At 41.7% G+C, this 21,756-nt stretch overlaps 2 protein-coding genes across 2 annotated transcripts; one reads left to right on the top strand and one right to left on the bottom strand.

The window, feature by feature from the left end:
• Positions 1–9: 9 nt before the first annotated feature.
• Positions 10–6,673, bottom strand: LOC135482437 (mRNA export factor GLE1-like). The gene is made up of 12 exons (XM_064762424.1): positions 6,527–6,673; positions 5,906–6,024; positions 5,520–5,730; positions 4,987–5,135; positions 4,700–4,760; positions 4,283–4,362; positions 3,555–3,844; positions 2,948–3,079; positions 2,545–2,657; positions 2,007–2,219; positions 1,464–1,654; positions 10–1,114 (listed from the first exon to the last, which is right to left on the bottom strand). Exons 1-12 carry the CDS (start codon positions 6,602–6,604, stop codon positions 661–663), a joined length of 2,091 nt encoding a protein of 696 aa, XP_064618494.1. The 5' UTR covers positions 6,605–6,673; the 3' UTR covers positions 10–660.
• A 435-nt stretch (positions 6,674–7,108) lies between these two features.
• Positions 7,109–15,947, top strand: LOC135482436 (uncharacterized). The gene is made up of 17 exons (XM_064762423.1): positions 7,109–7,613; positions 7,903–8,071; positions 8,418–8,592; positions 8,873–9,014; positions 9,172–9,272; positions 9,689–9,838; positions 10,067–10,266; positions 10,637–10,748; positions 11,014–11,132; positions 11,239–11,507; positions 11,785–11,905; positions 12,305–12,464; positions 12,794–13,080; positions 13,457–13,715; positions 13,888–14,067; positions 14,406–14,502; positions 14,690–15,947. Exons 1-17 carry the CDS (start codon positions 7,471–7,473, stop codon positions 14,751–14,753), a joined length of 2,748 nt encoding a protein of 915 aa, XP_064618493.1. The 5' UTR covers positions 7,109–7,470; the 3' UTR covers positions 14,754–15,947.
• Positions 15,948–21,756: the final 5,809 nt, after the last annotated feature.

The raw sequence follows: 21,756 nt of genomic DNA, 5'->3' as shown, positions 1-21,756 counted from the left end.
TATTTCATTAATAAAATTCATGAAAAAATTGAAATACCACTTGTTATTTCATCATGTAAATAGACAAAAAGTGTTTTCATTGAGAAGGAAGGCAATGAAATATGGCATGAACATTTTCAAAAACTGCTTCATGCACACACAGTTTCTGTAACCTGCATGCATGTCCAGGTCCAGTGAACAGAGATGACATCACCGCCACTTACAAGGGCTTCTACTTAAGTGTCTGGTGAGAGGAGCACAAAGAGGCTATTTTTGGAGGACAAGGCACAAGTGACCCAAAAAACTCGGAGCCAAAGCTTTCAACTCCATCGTGAAGTCAAAACTATCGTACACACAAACAGTCGGGAACCCTCACCGGGCAATACTTGCTGGTAAACTCGACAAAGCACCTGCTAAAATTTGTCTATAACAAAGGACACTGCAAGACCAAGAACTCACAGAACGACTCCCCAACAGAAATGTTACATATCTTAGTGCATGATGCAAAAATATTACACTGCTAAGGGGTTGAGGAGTCGTCTTCAGTCGGCCAGTATACCATAAATGAGATAACAGAACCCCTTCTGAAGGGGCATCTTTCGTCCCTGAATTTTGAAAAACTGGATGGGACAAAAAAAGTCCAGAGTGATTAAGATAGCACCAAATAGGAGACATCTTCTATCAACCAGTATACCAGAAATTAGATGACAGAACCCCTTCTGGAGGGGGTATCCTCCCTTCCTTAATCCACTTTTCTAGGCAATTTTCAAGTCTCACTAAAGGACCTCCAGCACCTGATGGCGTCACAGCCCTGATTTTTTGCATATATTCAGTCTGAAGCACAAAGAGAAGTTTGTGGAACTGTCTCCCAAATGTCCGACTAAGATAACAACCAGTGACTTGTAAAAAGTCATGAAGCAAAGTGGCAGTGATATCTGGTCGAGGTTCCATATTGAGAATTCTAGTTATCCACATCCAGGCATAATTTAGTCCATGTGGGTTTCCGTTCGGGGCCATTTTTGCTGGAAGGTCTGTTGTGAGTATTGATGAATAAAGTCTCATGAGGCCGGACATTCTTTTCAGGAACTTGTCCTGTTGTTCTGGCTGGCCATCTGTAAAGTTGTATCCCAGCGCCCTAGAATAAAGACAATAACAATTTCAGTTTTAGAGCAGATAAGAGATTTTCCACAAGTGGACTTATAGCTCGAGGACAGATTGATTTGGTTGGTTTTTGCAGTACCAATCAAGGATGAGATATAAACACACTTGCTAAAACATTTGGCACTTGAAATATCGGCGTTCAATACAGGGCACTTGCTCTTTTATTGGAAACCCCTCTCTGAGAGATGGTGAAGTAGAGAACTTCAGACGACAGACTAAAGACAATTTATCAACTGAAGACTGCCAGTGGGAAGTCTTTTTAAAAGGGCTGGTGGTGGAATTGTGATGCCTTACTCCATCGCTTCTGTTTGACTTGAACTTACTTGTAATATTCCTCCGAAGACTGTCCCTCCTCTCTAGGGACATAGTATGGCACAATGTAGGGACACAGGGCATGGAAGTGAGCAAGAATGAGATCACCAACTTCAGGTATCAAAGCCCAAACACCAACACACACTGCTGCTATGGCAAAGGCCGACTCGTAGTTAGATGACACCTGTTCATCACTTTGTTTCTGGAATAGGAAGGGTAGGAGCGTGATTTGAAATTTGTGTACAACTACATGATACACTGATTATTATTGAGTTTTTAAATGAACAAGGCAGTCATTTTGAACATGTAATGTCTTGGACAAGTCACAGCTACTAAAAGGATGTGTATCACCGCATCAGCAGCCCAGACCTTCACTTGATATTGGTACTTGGATTCAAAGTTAGGCTGCAGTTACACTATCCTTCAATGGCTCACACTCACTAAAGTATATGAGCAAAATCAAAAACCTTTCAATAGGTTTTTGGCAGAATTGACATTACATTACATTACATTACAATACATCTGAATATGATTACATCTCAGGGATTACATACCACTAGTTTTTTGGCAAACAGATCTCGTACAAATTGCATGCCAGCTGGATGTTCCTTTGCAGAAATTCGTTTGCCTGTAACTTCAACAACATCTCCAGCAAGGAGTAGAACCAGGCGCTTTAATTTGTCCCTGAGATGAGCACCATTAGTGGGAGCTATCGCGTTCACTGGGGTGTTCACTGCCTTCTGAAGGTTGAATCGGTATTTTTTCAACTGAAAATTACAAATTGATATAAAAGAATTAGATTCAAAATGGTACAGTATCAATAAACTTCTTTAGTCAGATGGCAGAGAAGAGAACTGACAGTCGTTACTGAAGTAGGAGACTTCAGAGTCTCAAAGGTTTTATGAATTAATGCTCTTTAGGAAAATTATTCCATGATTTTGAAGACCAGACAAAGAGTGAACTCGCAGTCACAATCACACTTGTTTCTGTCACTGGAACATGGTCTATTGCTCTATGATAAGCTCATAGATTACATGTAAGCAAACTTGAAGAAGACCTTACTAATTCAGAGTCCCTCAGTATATTACTTACATTGGCATCCTGGACTAGTGACGCATACGAAGCTTGGCTTGCTTGCAATTTTTCTTTCAATTCATTGTAGGTTTGAAAGGCATCTTCTGGGACACATAAGATTTCACCAGGTGCTAAAAGAAAAACACGTTTTTAAAACAAAGTTAAAAGCGAATGTCAGGAACAGTATACGGATTTATCTTTCTTGGTACCTGAGATAAACATCGTAAAATCGATTTTATTGCTGTAACTGTAATCCTAGGCTCAGACAGTGAAGTGTCTGGTGAACTTATATGATCACCTATTTTAAATGAGAAAACCGAGGTCGTGACATCATTTTCATTTTAATCACGACGATGTCAAAACAAGTGTACGAGTGCGGCACTCTGACCACTATGCCACTGACCTCCCTTATACCACTTACCAACAGCCGAGACGGTCGCAGCACTACTTGCTTCTGCTTTAGCTTTAGCATCTGCTTCCTGTTTAGCTTTTAATTTATCTTCTTGCTGCTTCTTAAGCATCTGCTGTGCTTGAGCTTGTTTCAGGACATTTCCTAAAATATGAATGAATCTTGTCTAAAACAGTAACGACAGTGCAAAATATTTGTGTTTCTAAAATATTTGACGTCAAATTGCTGACAAAAGCTATAATTTTTTATAAATTACAGCAAGGGCAATCAAGTCTACTCATTATTTCAATTTCATCAGTTAAAGGGATTCTATAGGCAGCATCGAGGTAGGTAAGATAAATTCAGATGAAGATGCCAATAGGGTCCCTCCCATCTCACAGCACGTCGAAACTATTCACACTTGTTGGAGGAGCATATTTGGTGCTGAATCAAACATGACCCAGAACTGAACTGTGTATATTAGTCACCCAAAGATGGCCAATTTAACCCCCAAAAATCCTGCCTATAGTACCCCTTTAAGGAACACATTAATAATCTAAAAAGTCTATTTACTTTTTGTATTTCCACAGTTTACGTAGTTTAAATCACAAAACTACATTGTTCTACTCGAAACACTTACCTAATGATTTCATCATTTCCATCTTGGCATTCCTAGCCTTGGTTAATAATTCTCCCATTCTTGTCAAATGTTCCTCAGTTGGTCCGCTGCTTTTTGCGTTAGTTACAAGAGTATTGACGTTCTTGAGTATGAGGTTAAGATAGTCTGTCGCCAGACGGTTCGACTCGTTAAGTCTTGTGTCATCCTTTACCGGACAACTCTCTATGGCCTTGTTGACTTCTTCCTTCAAATGTAGGATTTGCTGCTCCGCCTCACCCATAACAGCCAACCGCTTGTCTATCTCTTGTTGCCTGCAAAGAGGAAATGATATCAGGAAATTGTCCAAACGGGTTGGAACTGCTCAGACTCCAGGGCTAAATGAGCAGCTCATCTGAATACACGATAGTTGAGCACTTGAGAGCCAACACATGTTGCAATTGCAGTGGGGCATGTTGTCCTTTTGGTAAAACTGTTTGAGTGTGAATTGTGCAAAGTCTGGTGTTGTCACTGTCCAATGGGAATATGCCCACTCATCACCATCATCATCACTTTCGGCTTCGCCTTTAGGGTTTGTTTCCATTTTATTATTAAGAGAACTTTTAGCCTGCCCTGGGACAGGCACAGGCACTTAGGTGCAGATAATCTCTGTTTTACGTCTTATTCAAAGGACTGTGGGAAGATATGAATTATTTCCTTGAAAGTGACAAGCCATGCTTGATTGAGACTCAAACTGACAATACTCTAGTTACCTCTGCCTTTCTTCTTCCAGTCTCTGCTGCTCTTGCTGTCTCTTCTGGGCTTCAGCTTCTTTCACCTTAGCATCCAGAAGCTGGAATATAGCAATATCAACAATATCAAAACAGTAGAACCACTTAGCCTCTATTGAGGACACCCTTAAAAGTGTTCTTCTAAATTGAGAGGTGTCCTCACTACAGAGGTCGAATTCAATGGAACTGACAATCTTAGACCTAATGCAGTGTCCTTAGTAGGGTGTTTTTTAAGGAGAGGTGATCGAAAAATATGGTTTTGCTGTACATGCAAGGTATGATGTACTGTAGGAGTTCAAGGTGAGCCCAAACATGCCAATTTTTTGGCCAGGAGCAGCCACTGTACATCAAATCTTGAAACAGACAGTGCTATTATAAAAGGTTCTACATTCATCATACCTTTGCTTTCTGCTCATTTTCTTCTCTCAATTTTTGTTGACGGAGCTGAACTTCTCGTTCTCTGTAAAGGGTGGAAACAATAAAGCCATAATTCATGCAGCCATTAACTTAATTTGAGTGATGGTCTTGTGACCTATCAAGTACTAATGTAGCCATGACATCTTTCTCTCATCAGAGAAGCTAACTAATCCTCTAAAGAAGGAAACTTGAGGTCGTCAATGGCAACTACTCACTACAGACGAAATTGGCTGTCAATCACTATACAATAGTATTTTTGTATATTTTACCTGGCATGCTTTGCAGCTGTCACCTGTTCCACCTGACGTTTGAGGTCAAGTTCCTTTTTTATAGTCAACTCAGTCATCTTGTCTTCTGTGCCCTTTTGAATGCCTTTCCATGACTCTTCAAATGCCTCTCTTCTAGCTTTTATATCAGCCTAAACACAAAGAAACTAGAAGTTAGATTACAACACAAGAAGGAAGTTTTGTGTTCAGAGTTTTTACTTTTATTCACAAGTAGGTCATAGACCACACAACTTAAATACATGTCTCAGTCACAGTCAATCTGGTAGCTTTGGCAAATGAAAAAAAGTTCCAGGATTTTAAAGACATAAAGAAGAATGATTGGCCAACTGTCATGATGTACCATACATGTTTTAAGGTAGCGTATTTTCTCCTGTGCAGTGGATTAGGTTTGTCATTGTAAGTCTTTCTTGGCCATGTGGTCAAACTACCAGCTTTACATATAGTCTGAAAAGAAACCAACCATTGGCCATGAGGTCAAACTACCAGCTTCACTGGCAGTCTGTAAAGAAACTTACATTTTTTTTATTCTCCCAGGATTGTTCATAATTCCTAATTGCAGTATCAACAACCTGTGCTGAGCTAGGCGACGCCAAAGGAGACACTCTGTTTTCTCGAGTGGACAGGACAGTCAAGCTCTTGCTACCACGCATGCCACGCCGAGGGACGTTATTTGATACCAGTCGCTGTGTGTCATTCTTGCTAAGATCTGGCACATCCTTTTCATCTCTAAAAGAAATAAGTACAAAGGTATTGATGACAAAGATGAAGGCTTAACCATGATTTCACAGCGTTTAGTTATCAAATAAAGACTTTTGCCACGACTGGATTTCTTCACCCATAAAATCACAAATATTGAAACAACACTTTCAAAGTAGTTTCATTGGAGGGATGGGAAACATACCGGTCCTTCTTTGTATCTGGTTCTGACCCATCATCTTTCTTTTCTTCTTCAAAGGAAGTATCTGGTGTTTTAAGACCCTGACTTAGACATGGCCGTGAAGTGCAATCTTTTAGCATTTGCTGCAAAAGAGATGATGATGATATTAATTAAAGAAAGAGTGAAAATTATTAGGCGTTAAAATTATTTCCTTGATAATGACATGATAGCTTTTGTTGGCAAGCTTTTGGCATCATGTTGGGCGTTGAGGCTTGGGGATCAATAAAAACCAAACTTCAAAGAAATCCGACCAGTTGGTTGCTATCCAGAGCCCAAAACAATGCAGACATAATATTTACGAATGGAGTTTACTTTGGTTTAGGCGTGCGCAGCCACTCTCTGATTGTTTTTTGAGTCTCGCCCATCTCTATCCTAGCTGATTTGGGCTGTTCTGATAAAAGGCGTGCATTACTATCAATACCTTACATACAGCAGGCCGCAATGGGTTGTCATGATCACAACCGGTGCTACATTGCCATTGGACAAATCAAACAAAGTGAATCCAACCGCCGAAGGGCTTGTTTATTTTTGATCTAGTGGTTTTCACTTTAGAAATAATCACAAAAAGCAAATAACTTCATGTACCGGTATATCATCTTGCCAAATCTTGTCGTACTTCAGCTGACCTTTGCTGGAGTTCTTCAAACCATCAATAACATCCATGTTCAGGCGTAAAAGTCACCTTTATGAGGCAATTTTTGCAAATTTTCTTATTTCATCAAATTCATGGTGAACGCCATACTTGGTTTCTTCTAAATTCTGGAATTTAGGAACTGGCACACCGAAGAGAGTGGTACGTCCGCATTTAGCTCGACTTGAAAATAGATGTCAAATCTTCTGTCAAATGTCAAACAAATAAGCCCTACTGTGGCTTCTGTTTTTGACTAATTGATGTTTAGAATCAGCCAAAAAAAAGTGCTGTCGTTTGACCACAATTGTGGTTGTCATCAGGTCATATCAGTGAAAGGCATAGCCATAATAGCAGTCAAAGCAGGGCATATTTGCAACACGGCGAGTTGAAGTTGCTTTGCACTTGACTTGCACTTGCACTCATTGCAGGCAAGTCAAAGGCTAAAGCCAAAGGCAAGGGCCAAAGTCAGGCCAGGGGCAAGTCTGGCTGAAACTTGAGGGGGGGGGGGGTCAAGAATAAGTTGTGATCACATGCGCATGTCGTCTTGGTGTTGCATCCGAACTCGGTTTAGCCTGGAGTAGAGCAGATCCACAATGAATCAGTCAATCATGTTGTTGTTGGATCATTGAATAAATGAAAGCAGGGCCGGGGCGCGGGCATGTACTGTAGGCCACATCTACCAGTATCCAGTAACTCGCATACAGGTCATCAACAAGCTGAGGATTTGGCTCAGACTAAAGGCTGTCGTCACTGAAGTAAATAAAGTAATCCTAAAAAACAAAAGGAGTCCCAGCTATATCTCATTATCTGGATGAAATTATCCCCCCTTGCTGTTGCAAAACTTGTTTTGTGAATTTGGAAGTAATCTCTTTTTATTATTTTAGTTTTGCATATTCCAATGGCCAGCAATGGTTCAGCAGATCTTGAAAATGAACACCAGCGGATAGATAGTCTTGTGACTGATCCCAAATGGTTGCAGTGGGGTCCTTACGTAGGTGACCGCGAGTGGGGAACCGCAAGAGAATCCTACATTTGTGACTAGTGAGTTCCTTGTATAGAATTGTGTTTGAGTTGAGACTCTTAAAAGGTTACACTGTTAGTATTTACTTGTGGCTCAGGAAAATAGAAATAAACTAAAGGACATTAGTTTTGGACTTGACTTAGTTGTTACCAATCAATCTGACCTCTCTAATCGGGACACTTCTCCTTGTCAGTCCAAAGGGTGTCCTCAATAGGAAGGTTCTACTGTAATTCTGTAAATTTTAGACAGGCGAAATTAATAACAGCTCTTTCTTTCGCAAGAAATGAAATTGTAATTTCCATATTTCAGCTGGAAATATGTAACGTTCGATAATTCTCACAAGCTGGCATATAGATGGGGTGAAGATGCCTTGTTTGGTGTCTGTGATGACCAGTGCTATCTTTGCCTTGGACTCTGTCTCTGGAATGGAAAAGATACCTTGCTCAAAGAGAAACTATTTGGACTCACCTCCCCAGAGGTTTGTGCAGAGTTTAATCTTTAAAAATCTTTTCTAAGTCTGAAAATAAATGCACCCTGTCAAATTTCTGTAACAAAACTGATGAAGCTTGGCATAACAAAACTAAACAGAGCTTTTATCCTACTATACAGTAATATAGTTTCCCTAAACTAGAATGAGAGAAGAGAATCTGAATATGACTTGTTTCACCACTTAGAAAGAGCAACTGTAACTGGTATTGAAAAAATCTAAGACAACTTGCCAGAGTATAGAAACTTTTTAAACAATTTGACTGTTCAAATCCTCCATGCACTGTGTTAGCACAGTAAGATTTAGATGTGCATCACAAGTTGAGCTGATCTTGCAGGGTAACCATGGTGAGGATGTGAAGGAGCTCTACTACCATCTCATGTCCACGCCAACCCACTCCTATATGAAGGCCCTGTATAAGTATCCTCACAATCAATTCCCTTACGAGGGCCTCAGGGAGAGTAACGCTGAAAGAAAAGCCACTGACCCTGAGTATGAAATATTCAATACAGGTGAGAATGTATTTTGAATCTTCAGGCTGAACTAGTCTAGTCTGATTCCTCCCAGGCAGGGTTCAGGCTTATGTGGTTATCCCCCTGTCACCTTTTTAACTTGCCGGTACTTTTCCGTGTACCTAATTCCCATTTGATTTCTGTTCACAAATATGTCTTTAAAGCTCCTCCAACTGGCGAAGAAAAAATCAGTTGGCTTTATTCGATTTCTAGACAAGGAAACATAACATAACATAATATATTACACTACACTACACTACATAGCACTACATACTTGCAGGTGTTTTTGATGAAGATAGATACTGGGACGTAGAAGTGGAATATGCCAAAGATGGACCCTCAAACATTCTGTGTCAATATACCATTACTAATAGAGGCCCTGAAACGATTGATCTTCACGTGATACCTTCTCTCTGGTTCAGGTATGTGTTGCAGTAACCCTTCAATGGCAGTGGTCAAATGATTATTACCACTGTTATGACTTGTTTTGGAAAAAATCCATGTGTTAAAATGACCTCATTTGTTGTCACTTCAGAGCAGGAAAATAGTTTGCATTTGTTGATATCTTTCTGTTTCTAGGAACACTTGGCAGCTGCCAAAACATTTTGCTGGTTATGTTATCAAACCCGAAATGGAGCAGAAAGGAAACAACAAAGTGGAGTGCCAGCACAGACATCTTGGTAATCACTTTCTTACTTTTAATAGCCCTTCGCTTCTCTGAGACCATTGGCAGCTAACAACTTTTATCCATCGCCTATCTGTCCCTGGCGATCTTCTCCAGTTCTTGCCAAGAGTGACCAATGGTCTCCACGTCACTCTCGAGGTCTCGTCACCAGCTGTTCCTTGGTATTCCTTTTCTCTTCTCCTATGGGTTCTAAATCAGAGCTTGCGAACAATGCTGGACGGCAGTTTCCTCAGTGTATGCCTGATCCAGCTTCAACGGATTATCTTAATCTGAACTGTTTTTCCACAGGTCCTTGCTTGTTACTCATTCAGTCCTTTGAGATAAAAGATCCTTCATAGGTAATCTTGGTAATTGACAGATTGGAAAGAACAGCATCTATGTTCAACCCTAGTTACAATTATTTGTTTCCAGGCTGCTCAACTTTGCTTCTGGGTCAAGCCCCAGATGGGTCTTCTCCAGAGATCATCTTCACCGAGAATGAGACCAACTATAAGGATGTCTACGATGAGGAGAATATATCTACTTACACCAAGGAAGCCTTTCATAGATACATCATTGAAGGTAGTTGTTATATGAGTATTTGTTGTGATGTATAATGGTTGCAGGCTATAGCAGAAAGGAAATCTATGAATAGGAACACCAATTTAGTGTGAGACCGATAGTTAGATAAATAGGTATCCACATACGAGAGGTTCCACTGGAGATGTCTTCTCAGGCTGTCTTTGGCCAAAGTGGGTATTGTCTCCTTTCAAATCTTATTTTGCCTTGTTCTCTTTTTCATCATCATAGGTGAAACTGAAGCTGTTTCCCCAGAAAAGAGTGGTACAAAATGTGGCGCTGTGTATAAAGTCCACACGGAACCTGGGGTACCCGTCGTGATCAGATGCCAACTTTCAACTGGAGCACCATCAAACGGTTCACTGGTCGTCGAACAATTCTCTGATATCTTGGAGAAGAGAAAGAATGAAGCCACCGAGTACTATAACCTGGTAACCAATGTTTCATTAACCCTTTCACTGCAAAATACCTTTGAAGCTTTTAATTGTGTAAAGTTCAATCCAGAGAAGAATTCACAGTAAGCTATTGTGTATCTGTTTAAAAAATGACTAAAAAAATGGAAGGACTGTATTTGGTTTGTGAATCAGTGTAGAATAAAACCAATTGTTTCGAAGATTTGAGAAGCCAAAGTCAGGGTCACTCGGCCAGTTTCCCCAATTGACACAAAACCACAGTGGCATGCAAAAACGCTCATATTGCCTTGGAAGTGGAATACTCCTTGGAGAGTCACTCCTCCAAGTGCGGAGCATACGCTAAAGATGAAGAAGGATGTGAATTAGGGTTTTGTTATCACTTTTTCAGGTTGTTCCTGCCAGTATTCCGGAGGAGTTAAGGAGTGTGAATATTCAGGCACTGGCAGGACTATTGTGGAATAAACAGTTCTATTTCTACTGTGTGGAGGATTGGCTGACAGGTAAAGGCAATATTTTTAGCCAGCTGCACAAATTAAGTTGATAAAATCACATAAAAATGTCAGATGTCTTTGGATTTTGTCTGAAGTGTACAACAAGCATGTGACATTTACGCTATAATTGGAGTTGGGTCAGTGTGACATTGTTCCCAAAGTAGAAGGTTGGCAATGCAGAGAGCTGCCGTTTTATGATCCATGTGAGTCGAAGTTGGTAGTTTGAGCAATGAGCTGATCTTTCCGAGTACATCTTTCATTTTCTTGTTTTCAGGGCACGAGTACATGACATTTGATGATGTGATGAAGCACCGCTGGAGGACCAACTGGGATTGGGAACACGTGAAGTGTATGGATATCATATCAATGCCTGATAAATGGGAGTTTCCTTGGGTAAGGGTCTTTAATTTTTCAAGATTGGTGTGACATCCAGACAAATTTATTGACCAATTAAAAAAAAAGACTTCCTAAGATATCATATTGTGACCTTGTTTTTCAGTTTGCAGCATGGGATCTTGCCTTCCATGCTGTAGCCTTCTCCGTCATCGACATAGAGTTTGCCAAGTCTCAGCTTCTCTTGTTGCTGTCACACCGCTACATGAAGGCAAATGGACAGATTCCGGCCTATGAGATGGCGCTGGCCGATACAAACCCTCCCGTCCATGTTTGGGCATGTTGGAAAATCTTCCAGGCGACAGTGCAAGCTGGAAAACCAGACCGTGACTTTCTTGAGAAATGCTTTCATAAGCTTCAGCTTAACTTTACATGGTAAGGCAATTCAGTTGTTTTCACGATAAAAACAGTTTAGATGGTTATTTTCTTTCTCGTAAAAGGATCACAAATTCTTCTACCTGGTGTATTGAAAGTCACTGATGAGGGTATCTAAAAGAAACAGGTAGTCTGCAAGGAATTAGAAAACGTCACCGTACTAAATACATGGTCTTTGCTGCATAAATCTGTGTTATACTCAAACACAGTGTCACAAAATAAAAAAACTTGGCGGTGTCTTGGGTTCACTGTTGTGACCTCCCTCTCTTTCATGCAGGTGGGTCAACGTCGTGATGATCGACAAGAGTAACTTGTATGGAGGTGGCTTCCTGGGCCTTGACAACATAGCACCGTTGAATAGGTCACATCCTCCAGCCAAGCTCCGGAAACTCTATCAGGTGTGTATGCAGTCCGGTGTGAAATTCTCGAGCACAAACTATGAATTGTGTTGATTATTGTTATTGTTATCATAGTATTAAACCTTGTATGTGTTGGACTTGCATTGACTGGATACTCGCATATAACAGACCAATCATCCAAGTTCAAGTTTGTTGGTGATGTGTATACCAGATTTTGCATATAATGAACAAAAGATGCTGGGCTACATTGCAACACCTTTGAGGCTGAATGAGACTCTGTGTGTGGAGGCCCGGAAGTGCGTGAACTTTATGAGCATTTAAGTTGTCTCATGGTTATTTTGACTTGAGTACGAATACAAAAGTCACCTGCTCAGAAACTGGCAGATTTCTTCCATTGGCCATATTACAAAATCTTGGGTTGATTCCTATTTTGTTTAGGTGGATGGCACTGCATGGATGGCTCTGTTTACTGTCTACCTCATGAAGATGTCCCTTGAGCTAGCCAAGGATGCACCCCATTATGAAGACTATGCACTCACATACTTGAGGCACTTTGACGACATCAAGGCGGCAATAAACGGATACACAGACAGAATAGGTAGGAGACATGCAGGTGAAACACATGACTGGTCAGCGTCCAAACAAACTTTGTTGAAACCGTCCATATTCCAATGGGTCTATTGTGGCCCCCAACCGCTATGTGAACTGTAGTCTCTCTCTGCAATTACCATGTTTCTGTTCCTCTGCACCCACTCTAGGTTAGCTCTAGTGAGCATTTGCTGCATGCCACTGAGGTTGAGCACCAGATTTGTTTATTGGTCCTGTGACACCTTCTTCGGCCATGGAGAGAGGAGTCAATCTCGAGCTACTCTCCACTTTACATGTACTTGGTTTTGTAATCACCAAGAATTTCGTATCATATTTCAGAGAGCCTTTGGGATCCAGTTGACAGTTTCTACTATGACAGATATGTGATGGGCAAGAAGAGTGCTCATATCAAGCTCCGGTCCATGGTTGGTCTGGTCCCACTGTTCTCTACAGCAATATTCCTCAAGGAAGACATCGAGCATTGCCCGACATTCTGTCATCGACTAGGTACGATGCTCAACACCCATTCTTGCCTTGAGGCCCAGGTTGCAGCCTTCACTCATCATGATCAGAACGATCCTGCAGCGGTGTGTGAGGCTCTCAAGGAGGCATCCATGAATATGCAGGTGAGTGGTCGGGCAAAGATTCTCAATGGAGCGATCGTAGCCACTGTACGGTAGGCTACAGTGCATCTTTGTGGGATCTTTTACTTGCCCTGGCATAGACACGCCAGTACAAGGGAGCACAGCTTTGAAAGCCGCACTGGTTCATCCAGTCATACAATCCTGGGTTCTCTCTGGGATTGCGTGGTAACTGGCAGTGTCAACCAAGCGGCTCCTCATATCCAGTGTAGTTGATCAACGCATATCTCTTTGATCAACCTGTGTCAAATATACACATTTTGCACTAAAAAACACACATCCTCCCATGTTTGAAGTGATTTCTATGAAGAGTTCCCAAGCGGCAAACTGAGTACAAGTCTCTGACCCTTGATTATTTCAGTCCTATCAGTGCAATGGCAAAACACTTCTGACCATTCCAAGCATAGAGCAGATTAAGAAGATTCTGTCCTACATGCTCAACGAGGAGGAGCTGTTGTCGCCGCACGGAATCAGATCATTGTCAAAACATCATAAAACCTGTCCGTTTATGATGAGGCTTGAGAAGAGGCGTAGGGTTAAAGTGATGTATGAAGCTGCTGAATCGACGTCAGACTTCTACGGTGGAAATAGCAACTGGAGAGGACCTGTATGGCTCTGCAGTAAGTATATAATGCTTTTTTAAGAGAATATGGCATGAGTCATAAAATGCCCATTTGACTTCAGAGACCATAAATGGGCATCCAAGACTTTTACAGACAGGTATGAGGTAGGCCAGTATCTACTGATTGTAAAAAAGCGTTCCTTTGAATAATAGCCAATGTTTTATTTCAGTGAACTACCTGATAATAGAGTCATTAGAAACACTACATGATTTCCTCGGGGACAAATTCACCATTGAGTATCCCACTGGCACTGGTCAGGTGATGAACCTCCAACAGATAGCCACTGATCTGACGCAGAGGAACGTCAACTTGTTTCTACCAGATTCAAGTGGAAAAAGACCTTGCCACGGTAGGTTGATATTGAAATCTTGCCAGAGTTGCAAAGTTCTGTGGGTTTGTCACTGGCTAGCACACTACTGTAATGGATCTGAGGTCGATGCTAAGACAGAGTATGATCTTAATGTTTTCCATGTTTCTAAGTTATGTACCTGAGAGAGTTGTACTGTAAGAGATTTAGAACAACTGAAAGAACTAAATCAACAGCTTATCAAGGCTCCTAAACCTAAACCTGACCCTACGGCTGAAAATATCGGAGTAGATTTTCTTATCTGGTTTGACTATGCCAATGCAACCTGTTGTGATGTGAACAAATATCTTCAAGTTGTACAGATGTTTTGCCCCTTGTAGGTAACGCAGAGAAATATGCCACTGACCCTGTTTGGAGGGATCTGGTCCTTTTCTATGAGAATTATGATGGAGACACTGGCCGTGGGTGTGGTGCTAGGTAAGTACTTTGTCTTAGAGGGGGACCACAGGCAAGGTGACTAATATGCATAATTCGAGAAGTTTGTATGGTTTGACTTAGTGATGAAAATATTCCATTAACACTAATGTGATGTGAGAGAGTAGAGATGCCTCAGACTTCTGCTCTTCATCATAAGATGTTAAATTTCTCATGTCTTGTATTTAAGTCACAACACGGGATGGAATGCTCTAGTGTCCAACATGATCCTGAAGCTCACGAAGGATTCTTGACAGGAGGAGAAATCAGGGGCCTGTACCCATAGCCAGGATCTCCTGAAGACATGTGACCTGGTCCTGTCATACAGTGGACTTCAGGGATGCTGCATACATTAGGCTCACAATTGGCATTAACTGCCCCCCCCGATAACTGGGCTCTGTATCTTGGATTTGGATTCTTTAAACTGTATAATGTACCAATAGGTTGGTACAGGGACTTGTATCCGACTCTACCAGGGATGTTGTGTAGATTAAGCCAAAGATTGGTATCAACTGCCATGCAGCTTAGAGATGGAGCTCTCGACTAAAGATTGGCCATGTACAGAGTCTTGTATCTGACTATAACCAGTGCCTCGGGAGAGTAGTTACTTATTGGCTTGCATATCTACTTATATGTTAGGTGTCAGGTTTGACAAGACTTTTAGAAAAGAAAACTGATAGATTCGTCCTGTCAGAATGTATTGAATGCAAATGCTGTTGGTCTTTGGTGCTTTATTATATCAGCAAATGTGAAATGGATTCTTTGCTCATTGCACACACAAAACAGACAATTGTCAGTTAAAATTACAATATGTACGATTATGTATCACCTATGCAATCACACATGTTGGGAGTTCAAATGATGTTGTACTTTCTCAATATCAGAGCCATGTAGGCCCACATTGCATCAGCAGCCATTTTAAAAACATTGTGATAGCCAGTAAATACACTTTACCACCTCACACTGCACTCCATCCAGAACACTTCCATAAACTAAACTATGAATTGGACACAAAACATGCACGCACACATGTGCATGGATGCACTCACACATACCACATACCACATACCACATACCACATACTGACACACCACACAAACATGATGCAGGCACACATGCTCACATGCATACACAAGTAGACCCACACCCCACACAAACTAAGTCACAGAAACATGTGCAATGGTTATTATGCCTTTGATCAATAATTGTTTCCAAAACACTATTAAGATAGTGTTACAGGTCACATTTGTATTTAGGACCCGTAGTGGTGCTGGTTGTTGCCATCTTGATAAGTTAAACCAGTTGCTTTCCCAGTTAACTCCATGATATGTTAATGTGTATTATTATTTTGTCATTTGCTTTGATGTACAAGACTATTGCTTCCACAACGTTGCGACAGGTCATTAATGTGATCAAGACACATTTAGAATAACCAATAAAAGTAGAAAGATATGTCGATTATTGCTTTGTTTTTTTATGAATTCTGGGTCACTAACAGGTGACATGGAGTCTCTTCTCAATAAAAACTCGGTCCCTCAGGTCCTGGGACAACACTCAAGTGAGGACAGTCTCATCCAAGTTGTGAATCCTTCCCAAAGACACTTGTCCCAGATATGTGAGGTGACAATCACTCCCAGGTCATACAAGGACGCCCGCCCTCCAGGCAACAGCACCACCTGGGTATACAACCCTTTCTCTTTGTCCCTTTAGTATGAATGAGACAGGCCTCTTATGATCAGATGCACACTCTTGAAGGACACAAAACGATTCACCAATCAGACTTATTGTGTTGTACCTTATCCCTACTCTTCATCTCTACCCGTATGGGCAGGTATACCTGTCCATGTCTGTCCCCATCCTAACCCAGTGATGGAAACAACCCTGTTCTTTTAGCACTGGATGACACATGCCAGAGACAGTCATAGGTATACAACGCTGTCTCCAAGTGCTGTTTCATACTGTCCTTGTCCTTCCGGTAGGACAATCGTTGTCCCATTTGTTCTGGTTTTGATGCATTACTTGGGAGCTACCTGTGTCCTCTGAGACAGATCCTTATGGGAAGGTCAGATATGTTAATACATGCAGCTATAATGGTGAATTTGACACAGTATTTGGGTCACCCTATATGTGTTCCTACACTGTATGTGGTCCTATGAACAAGGAGATTTGACACAGGAGACAACTATATGGACCCTGACACACCTGCTCAGAAAGCCCTGGACTTTAACAGGCTCACAAATCAGGACATGGATGACACTTTACCAACCTTCTGGATAACATACCTGATGACCTTAGCCAGGCTCGGTCACTTTGATCAGTGGGACAGCTATACAACCTCAGGCAACATGCTCGGGACAAGGCCAATTGGCAAAACATAACTTTGGCTGCCAGTTGTCTCCGACTACCACTGCAGGACAGTTACAATACACACACAGTCACAATCACAACCAGGTTCAGACTGACAGCGTTGTCTGACCAAGATGAGAGAAAGCATGACTCCTCAGACTTGCACATTATAGTGTTATATTCTGAATCCTCCGTGGCCTAGTTGAAACTACTTATTTGCCTCCCGAAGTATTTGACAAACGTCCTGCATCCTTCTATGGAATAAACCACGGTAAAACGAATGTCCCGAGTATTTGATCATGAATTTATTGACAAACTTCGACTTGACAAAACGTGCTATCGTCAGCCAGTCTCCTCGTGCACACGCGAGAGAGATCTGGTAAAACTAAGAAAGAGAGACTGCGCAGAAGCGCGGGCGGGTTTTTATACCCTGACGAGACGTAGCGAAACTGACCAATCAGGATAAAGCATTATACAAGATGTGGCCTTGAGTTTGGCGGGAAAACTGTAACACTACAGTACTGTTTGAAAGTAACCTTATTAATATTATATAACATCCCGCAGAGTTGAGAAAAATATTTTGACGCAGTGAAAATATTTTGATTAAAACTTGGCTTGACTTGCCTAATTATACATAGTAATTCTGATAGGGATATGGGTACATCGAGTGTACAAAGTTAAATTTAATCAAAAGTAAGTTATCTGCAAAGTTGATTATATCTGATAATAAAAGCTTTTTAGCTGAAATGAATCCAGCATCATTACAGTTACACAACAGTAACGTACTGAAGAACAATACACTCGATTCACCGATTGAGACTAATAAACACACAATAGACAAACAATTAATTAACATGAACACGGAGGCTGCACTTCAAATTTTGAGAGAAAAAAAAAATCTTCTGTCAAAGAAACACACAATTTGTGGGCAGCCATGCCAGCAAAATGGCTACCAACACAGATGAGAAGTACTACACACAGTTGAGTAACACTACATCAGATAATGGCCAAAAGATTTTGAGTAAAGTTGTAAGATGATGATGTTGGCCAACAACCAAGTACGCAGAGATCAAATCTGCAGTAAATACCGGTAAAACCACAAGTAATGAGTGCTAATGACGAGGCCTCATCACAGCAGTCACTTGTGAGAGCCAATTATCTGTAGTGGTCATAAAATTTTAGAGTCCAAAGACTCATGACAAAACTTGGTGTGAAAAATACTACGAGTACAAAAGTAAAATTTTCTGACAGAAGTATAGAAAAAAAATTTGAAATGCAACTTAATTATCTACAGTGATCGTGGTGATCATAATATTATACATGGAAACAGAATACCCAAAAACATCCAGTGAAATGCGATGGTGGCTTAGTGAGTGTACCAAGTCATCAAAAGTCACATGATGTAAACAAAAAGGTCACATGATGTAAACAAAACCTGCTATGCAGTGTACACAATAATGCATGTGTACAAAACATAAACACAGCTGAGTACAGGTGTGTTGACAAAATCCGTCAATGCATGTTGTTGGTACAACACATGCAGACAAATTGTTAGGTGTTTTTAGAGATTTGGGTGCTCTGGTTCCGCTACTTTTATTAGTTTGACGCAAGTAACCTTATCATTGGCTCACTGGTGTGAGCGTCTTACTTCACTACTGATACTTTGAGATACTTTGTTAGACAGAACTAACAATATAATGTGAAAGTGCCAAGGCCGAAAACAGAAGAAACACTTCGATACTTTGAACACCAATGAATGTACAATAGACTTATCCCTTCTTGGGATCACTTAGTAAAAGAGCAAACGCTCAGACAGACTGGCGCTTCTCATTTCTCTTGCATACTTTGACCAAGTGTTTAGAAGCTGAACCAGTGCATGGTATATCCTTGGCGTTTAACACAGAGTTGACTAATGCAGAACACTGGGAATCAAAGAGAGGAGACCACCAATAGCAAAAACTGGAGGAACCAAATGGTACAGACAACAGAAGCTGAAGTCTACCACACTGAAAACGAGCCTTCTTGATCCATGTCATATCAGACTCAGAAGGGCTGTTGACAAGCAACGCAGCCTGCTTCTTCCTTTGCCAGGGCGTCAACAATGAGGGGGCCAAGAGGCCATCATTCATAGATTGATAACTAGCATGTGCTTCGAGACTGTAGCACTGACCATCTATAGAATTATGGGGATGAAGATAAGAGGAACCATCCACAGAGGTTGGTTCACAGAGAGCACCCTTCTCATCAATGAAATGGTGAACAGAGGGCTGTTCAGAGTGAACTGTGGTGCGAAGCAAGTGTTGCAGACGGTCAAGATCCTGCACATTCTTCTCACCAGTGGCCCTCAAGTAGGCGGGTTTTAGACGGGCAAAATTGAATATATCCGGAATGATATTACCCTTGAAGTCTGCTAATATATAGTGGGTTCTATCCAAAGCCTGGTGGATTACAAACGGGCCAACCCAGAGGGTCTTGAACTTTCTGGAGTTGGCTGTCATGCCAGTGGTATTGGGTTTGTGCAGATAGACTAGCTGGCCTTCTGCATAGATGGGGTTCTTTTGCAGTTTGTTTGCAAGTTTGGCATTCTGGGCAAGTTGGTGATGCTCTTGCAACTGGAGCATGCACTTGGAAGCATTCTGAAACTTTTGTTGAAGATGCTGGACATATTCAGCATGAGAACGCGAGAGACCAAGACTGGGTTTGAACTGTAAACTTGTCAAATCGGCAGGCTCGCGCAGAAACAAGAGATAGAAAGGAGAGTAGCCACCAAGATGAGCACTAGAGAATGAATTGTAAGTATATACTGCAGTGGAGACAAACTGGGTCCATGATGTACCGTAGGGTGTCAAATTTGCTCGGATGAGGTCAGCGATAGACCTGATTTGCCTCTCAGCAGGCAAGCTACCATGGTTACCAACAGAAATGAATTTTTGCTGAATACCAAGAGTAGAGCAGAGTAGTTCAACGAGATGACCCGTCAAGGAGGCTGCAGCATCAGAAATTATTACTGATGGCACGCCGAACAGGGTAATGACCTTTTGAATGAGTGCTTCACAGACAGTAGGGGCATCCAGAGTGCGTAGAGGTACAGCAACTACAAACCGTGTCATGGAGCATGTGACAATCATGATATGGCGGTAATTACATGGAGATGTAGGCATGGATTTGAAATCCAAGCTGACGGTGCTAAATGGCTCAAAGGTGGCAATGATTCGCTCATGAAATGTTCGAGCTGTGTCGCGCTTGCCCTTGATTTCCTGACAACGATTGCAGGATTGAATGTATGCCACTATACGCTGAAACATAGCGGGGAAGTGATAGTTTTTCCTAACCGTCAGATATGTTCTGGTGCAGCCGCCATGGCCTAGTAAACCAGAACCGTGGTGAAGACCTATGATAGTGTCTATGTACTTTTCAGGTACGGCGAGTTGTAAGCAGAAATCATCCGAGTTGGAAGGAAAGAAGATCCGAAATAAAATACCATTACACAGGATGTACTGCTCAGATTTGATTATAACGATTCTGGCAGCCTTCTTTTCGGCCGGGATTATATCATAGGCCAAATAGTCATAGATCGCCTTGAAGTGGGGAGAGGTTTGTTGAGCCAAAGCGAATTGCTGAGACTCAACAGGGAGATTGAAATCCCGGATGACTCTCCGCTTGATGATCTTGAGTACTTTGTTCAAAGAAACCTGGTTTGGAACATGACGTGTTTGCATTACATCAATCTGAGGAATCAAAGGCTGAGGCTTTTTCAAGAGATCTGATATATCATCTGAAAACTCTTCAACAGTTTGTGAGCTTGGAGACCTATCAACAGAATCAACTAACCGAGGCTCAGTAGCCTCCCTGGCTTGAGCAGAATTAGTCTTGGGCGGAATGAATGGAATAACTGGCATGGGCAATGCCGGAGCCATGACTGACTGAACTGGCACTAGACTGGATCGTGGTGTTATAATAGGTGGAGCCCTCTCAGCACATGGCTGAACTGGTTCGCCCACAGGGGGTGGTGGCAGCACAGGCTGAGAAGAGGGTGTGACATTATTCCTGGACCTAGGTTTTGGTTGTGGCCTAGGTTTGTAGAGAGGTTGAACCGGAATGCGCATTTGCCTAGCATATGCGCGGGTAACAATCTTCTCAGGAGCTGGCAAATTATAGAAACAATCATGAGTGACAGTGTCAGCTAATGATTCCAATTCATAGACAGCTTCAACAGAGAATGCTATTGGGAGAATCCGATCAAATTCCTTATCATCGTCCACAGGAGCTCTGGACAAGAAATCAGACAATACAAGATCTGTGCCTTTGATGTAGGCCAATTGAAAACTATATTCAGAAAGACGCTCAAGTAGCTTTTGAATGCGAGTAGTGGGTGGTTGACGCTTGCTTCGAAAAATCTGAACCAAAGCACTGTGATCACAGAAGATCTGAAAATTTCTAGCCAAGAGCATGTAGCGGAAAGCTGAGACATTCAAGTATATGCCCATCAGCTCCAACTCGCTGACCGAGTAGTTCTTCGCTGCTGGGGGGAGCCTCTTGGAGTAATATGCGATGATGTATTCCTTCCCATCAATATACTCAGCCAAGTATGAACCAGTAGCTACACGAGATGTGTCACTATAGAGTCTGAGCTGGCCTTTGCCAGTAGGAGCACACAAAACAGGGGGCTGAGTCAGCGATAGTTTGATTGCTTGAAAGGCTTCCTCATGACGAGATTGCCAGGAAAAGGGTTCATTCTTTCTGGTCAATTGATGCAAAGGAGCGAGCAATGACTGTAATTTAGGCAAGAAAGAGCTGAGATACATTACTGCGCCAATGAAGCGACGCACACCACGTGCATTGGTGGGTGCTTTCATTTTCTGAATGGCAAGACATCTGTCATTTAAAGCAGTTATCTGTACACGACCATCA

Source organism: Lineus longissimus, chromosome 2, assembly GCF_910592395.1.
Source record: "Lineus longissimus chromosome 2, tnLinLong1.2, whole genome shotgun sequence".
NCBI lineage: Eukaryota > Metazoa > Nemertea > Pilidiophora > Heteronemertea > Lineidae > Lineus > Lineus longissimus.
This window is presented reverse-complemented; position numbering and strand designations above follow the sequence as displayed.

Bases quoted from the DNA above. Each gene is read 5' to 3' on its own strand.
- LOC135482437 (XM_064762424.1), bottom strand. From the start codon at position 6,604: ATGGATGTTATTGATGGTTTGAAGAACTCCAGCAAAGGTCAGCTGAAG. The intron at 4,761-4,986 runs GTAAAATATACA...CACCCTTTACAG, and splicing joins ACAGCTGCAAAGCATGCCAG to AGAACGAGAAGTTCAGCTCC. The intron at 1,655-2,006 runs GTATGTAATCCC...TTCCTATTCCAG, and splicing joins TGTTTGCCAAAAAACTAGTG to AAACAAAGTGATGAACAGGT.
- LOC135482436 (XM_064762423.1), top strand. From the start codon at position 7,471: ATGGCCAGCAATGGTTCAGCAGATCTTGAAAATGAACACCAGCGGATA. The intron at 12,465-12,793 runs GTAGGAGACATG...ATCATATTTCAG, and splicing joins CGGATACACAGACAGAATAG to AGAGCCTTTGGGATCCAGTT. The intron at 14,503-14,689 runs GTAAGTACTTTG...CTTGTATTTAAG, and splicing joins GGCCGTGGGTGTGGTGCTAG to TCACAACACGGGATGGAATG.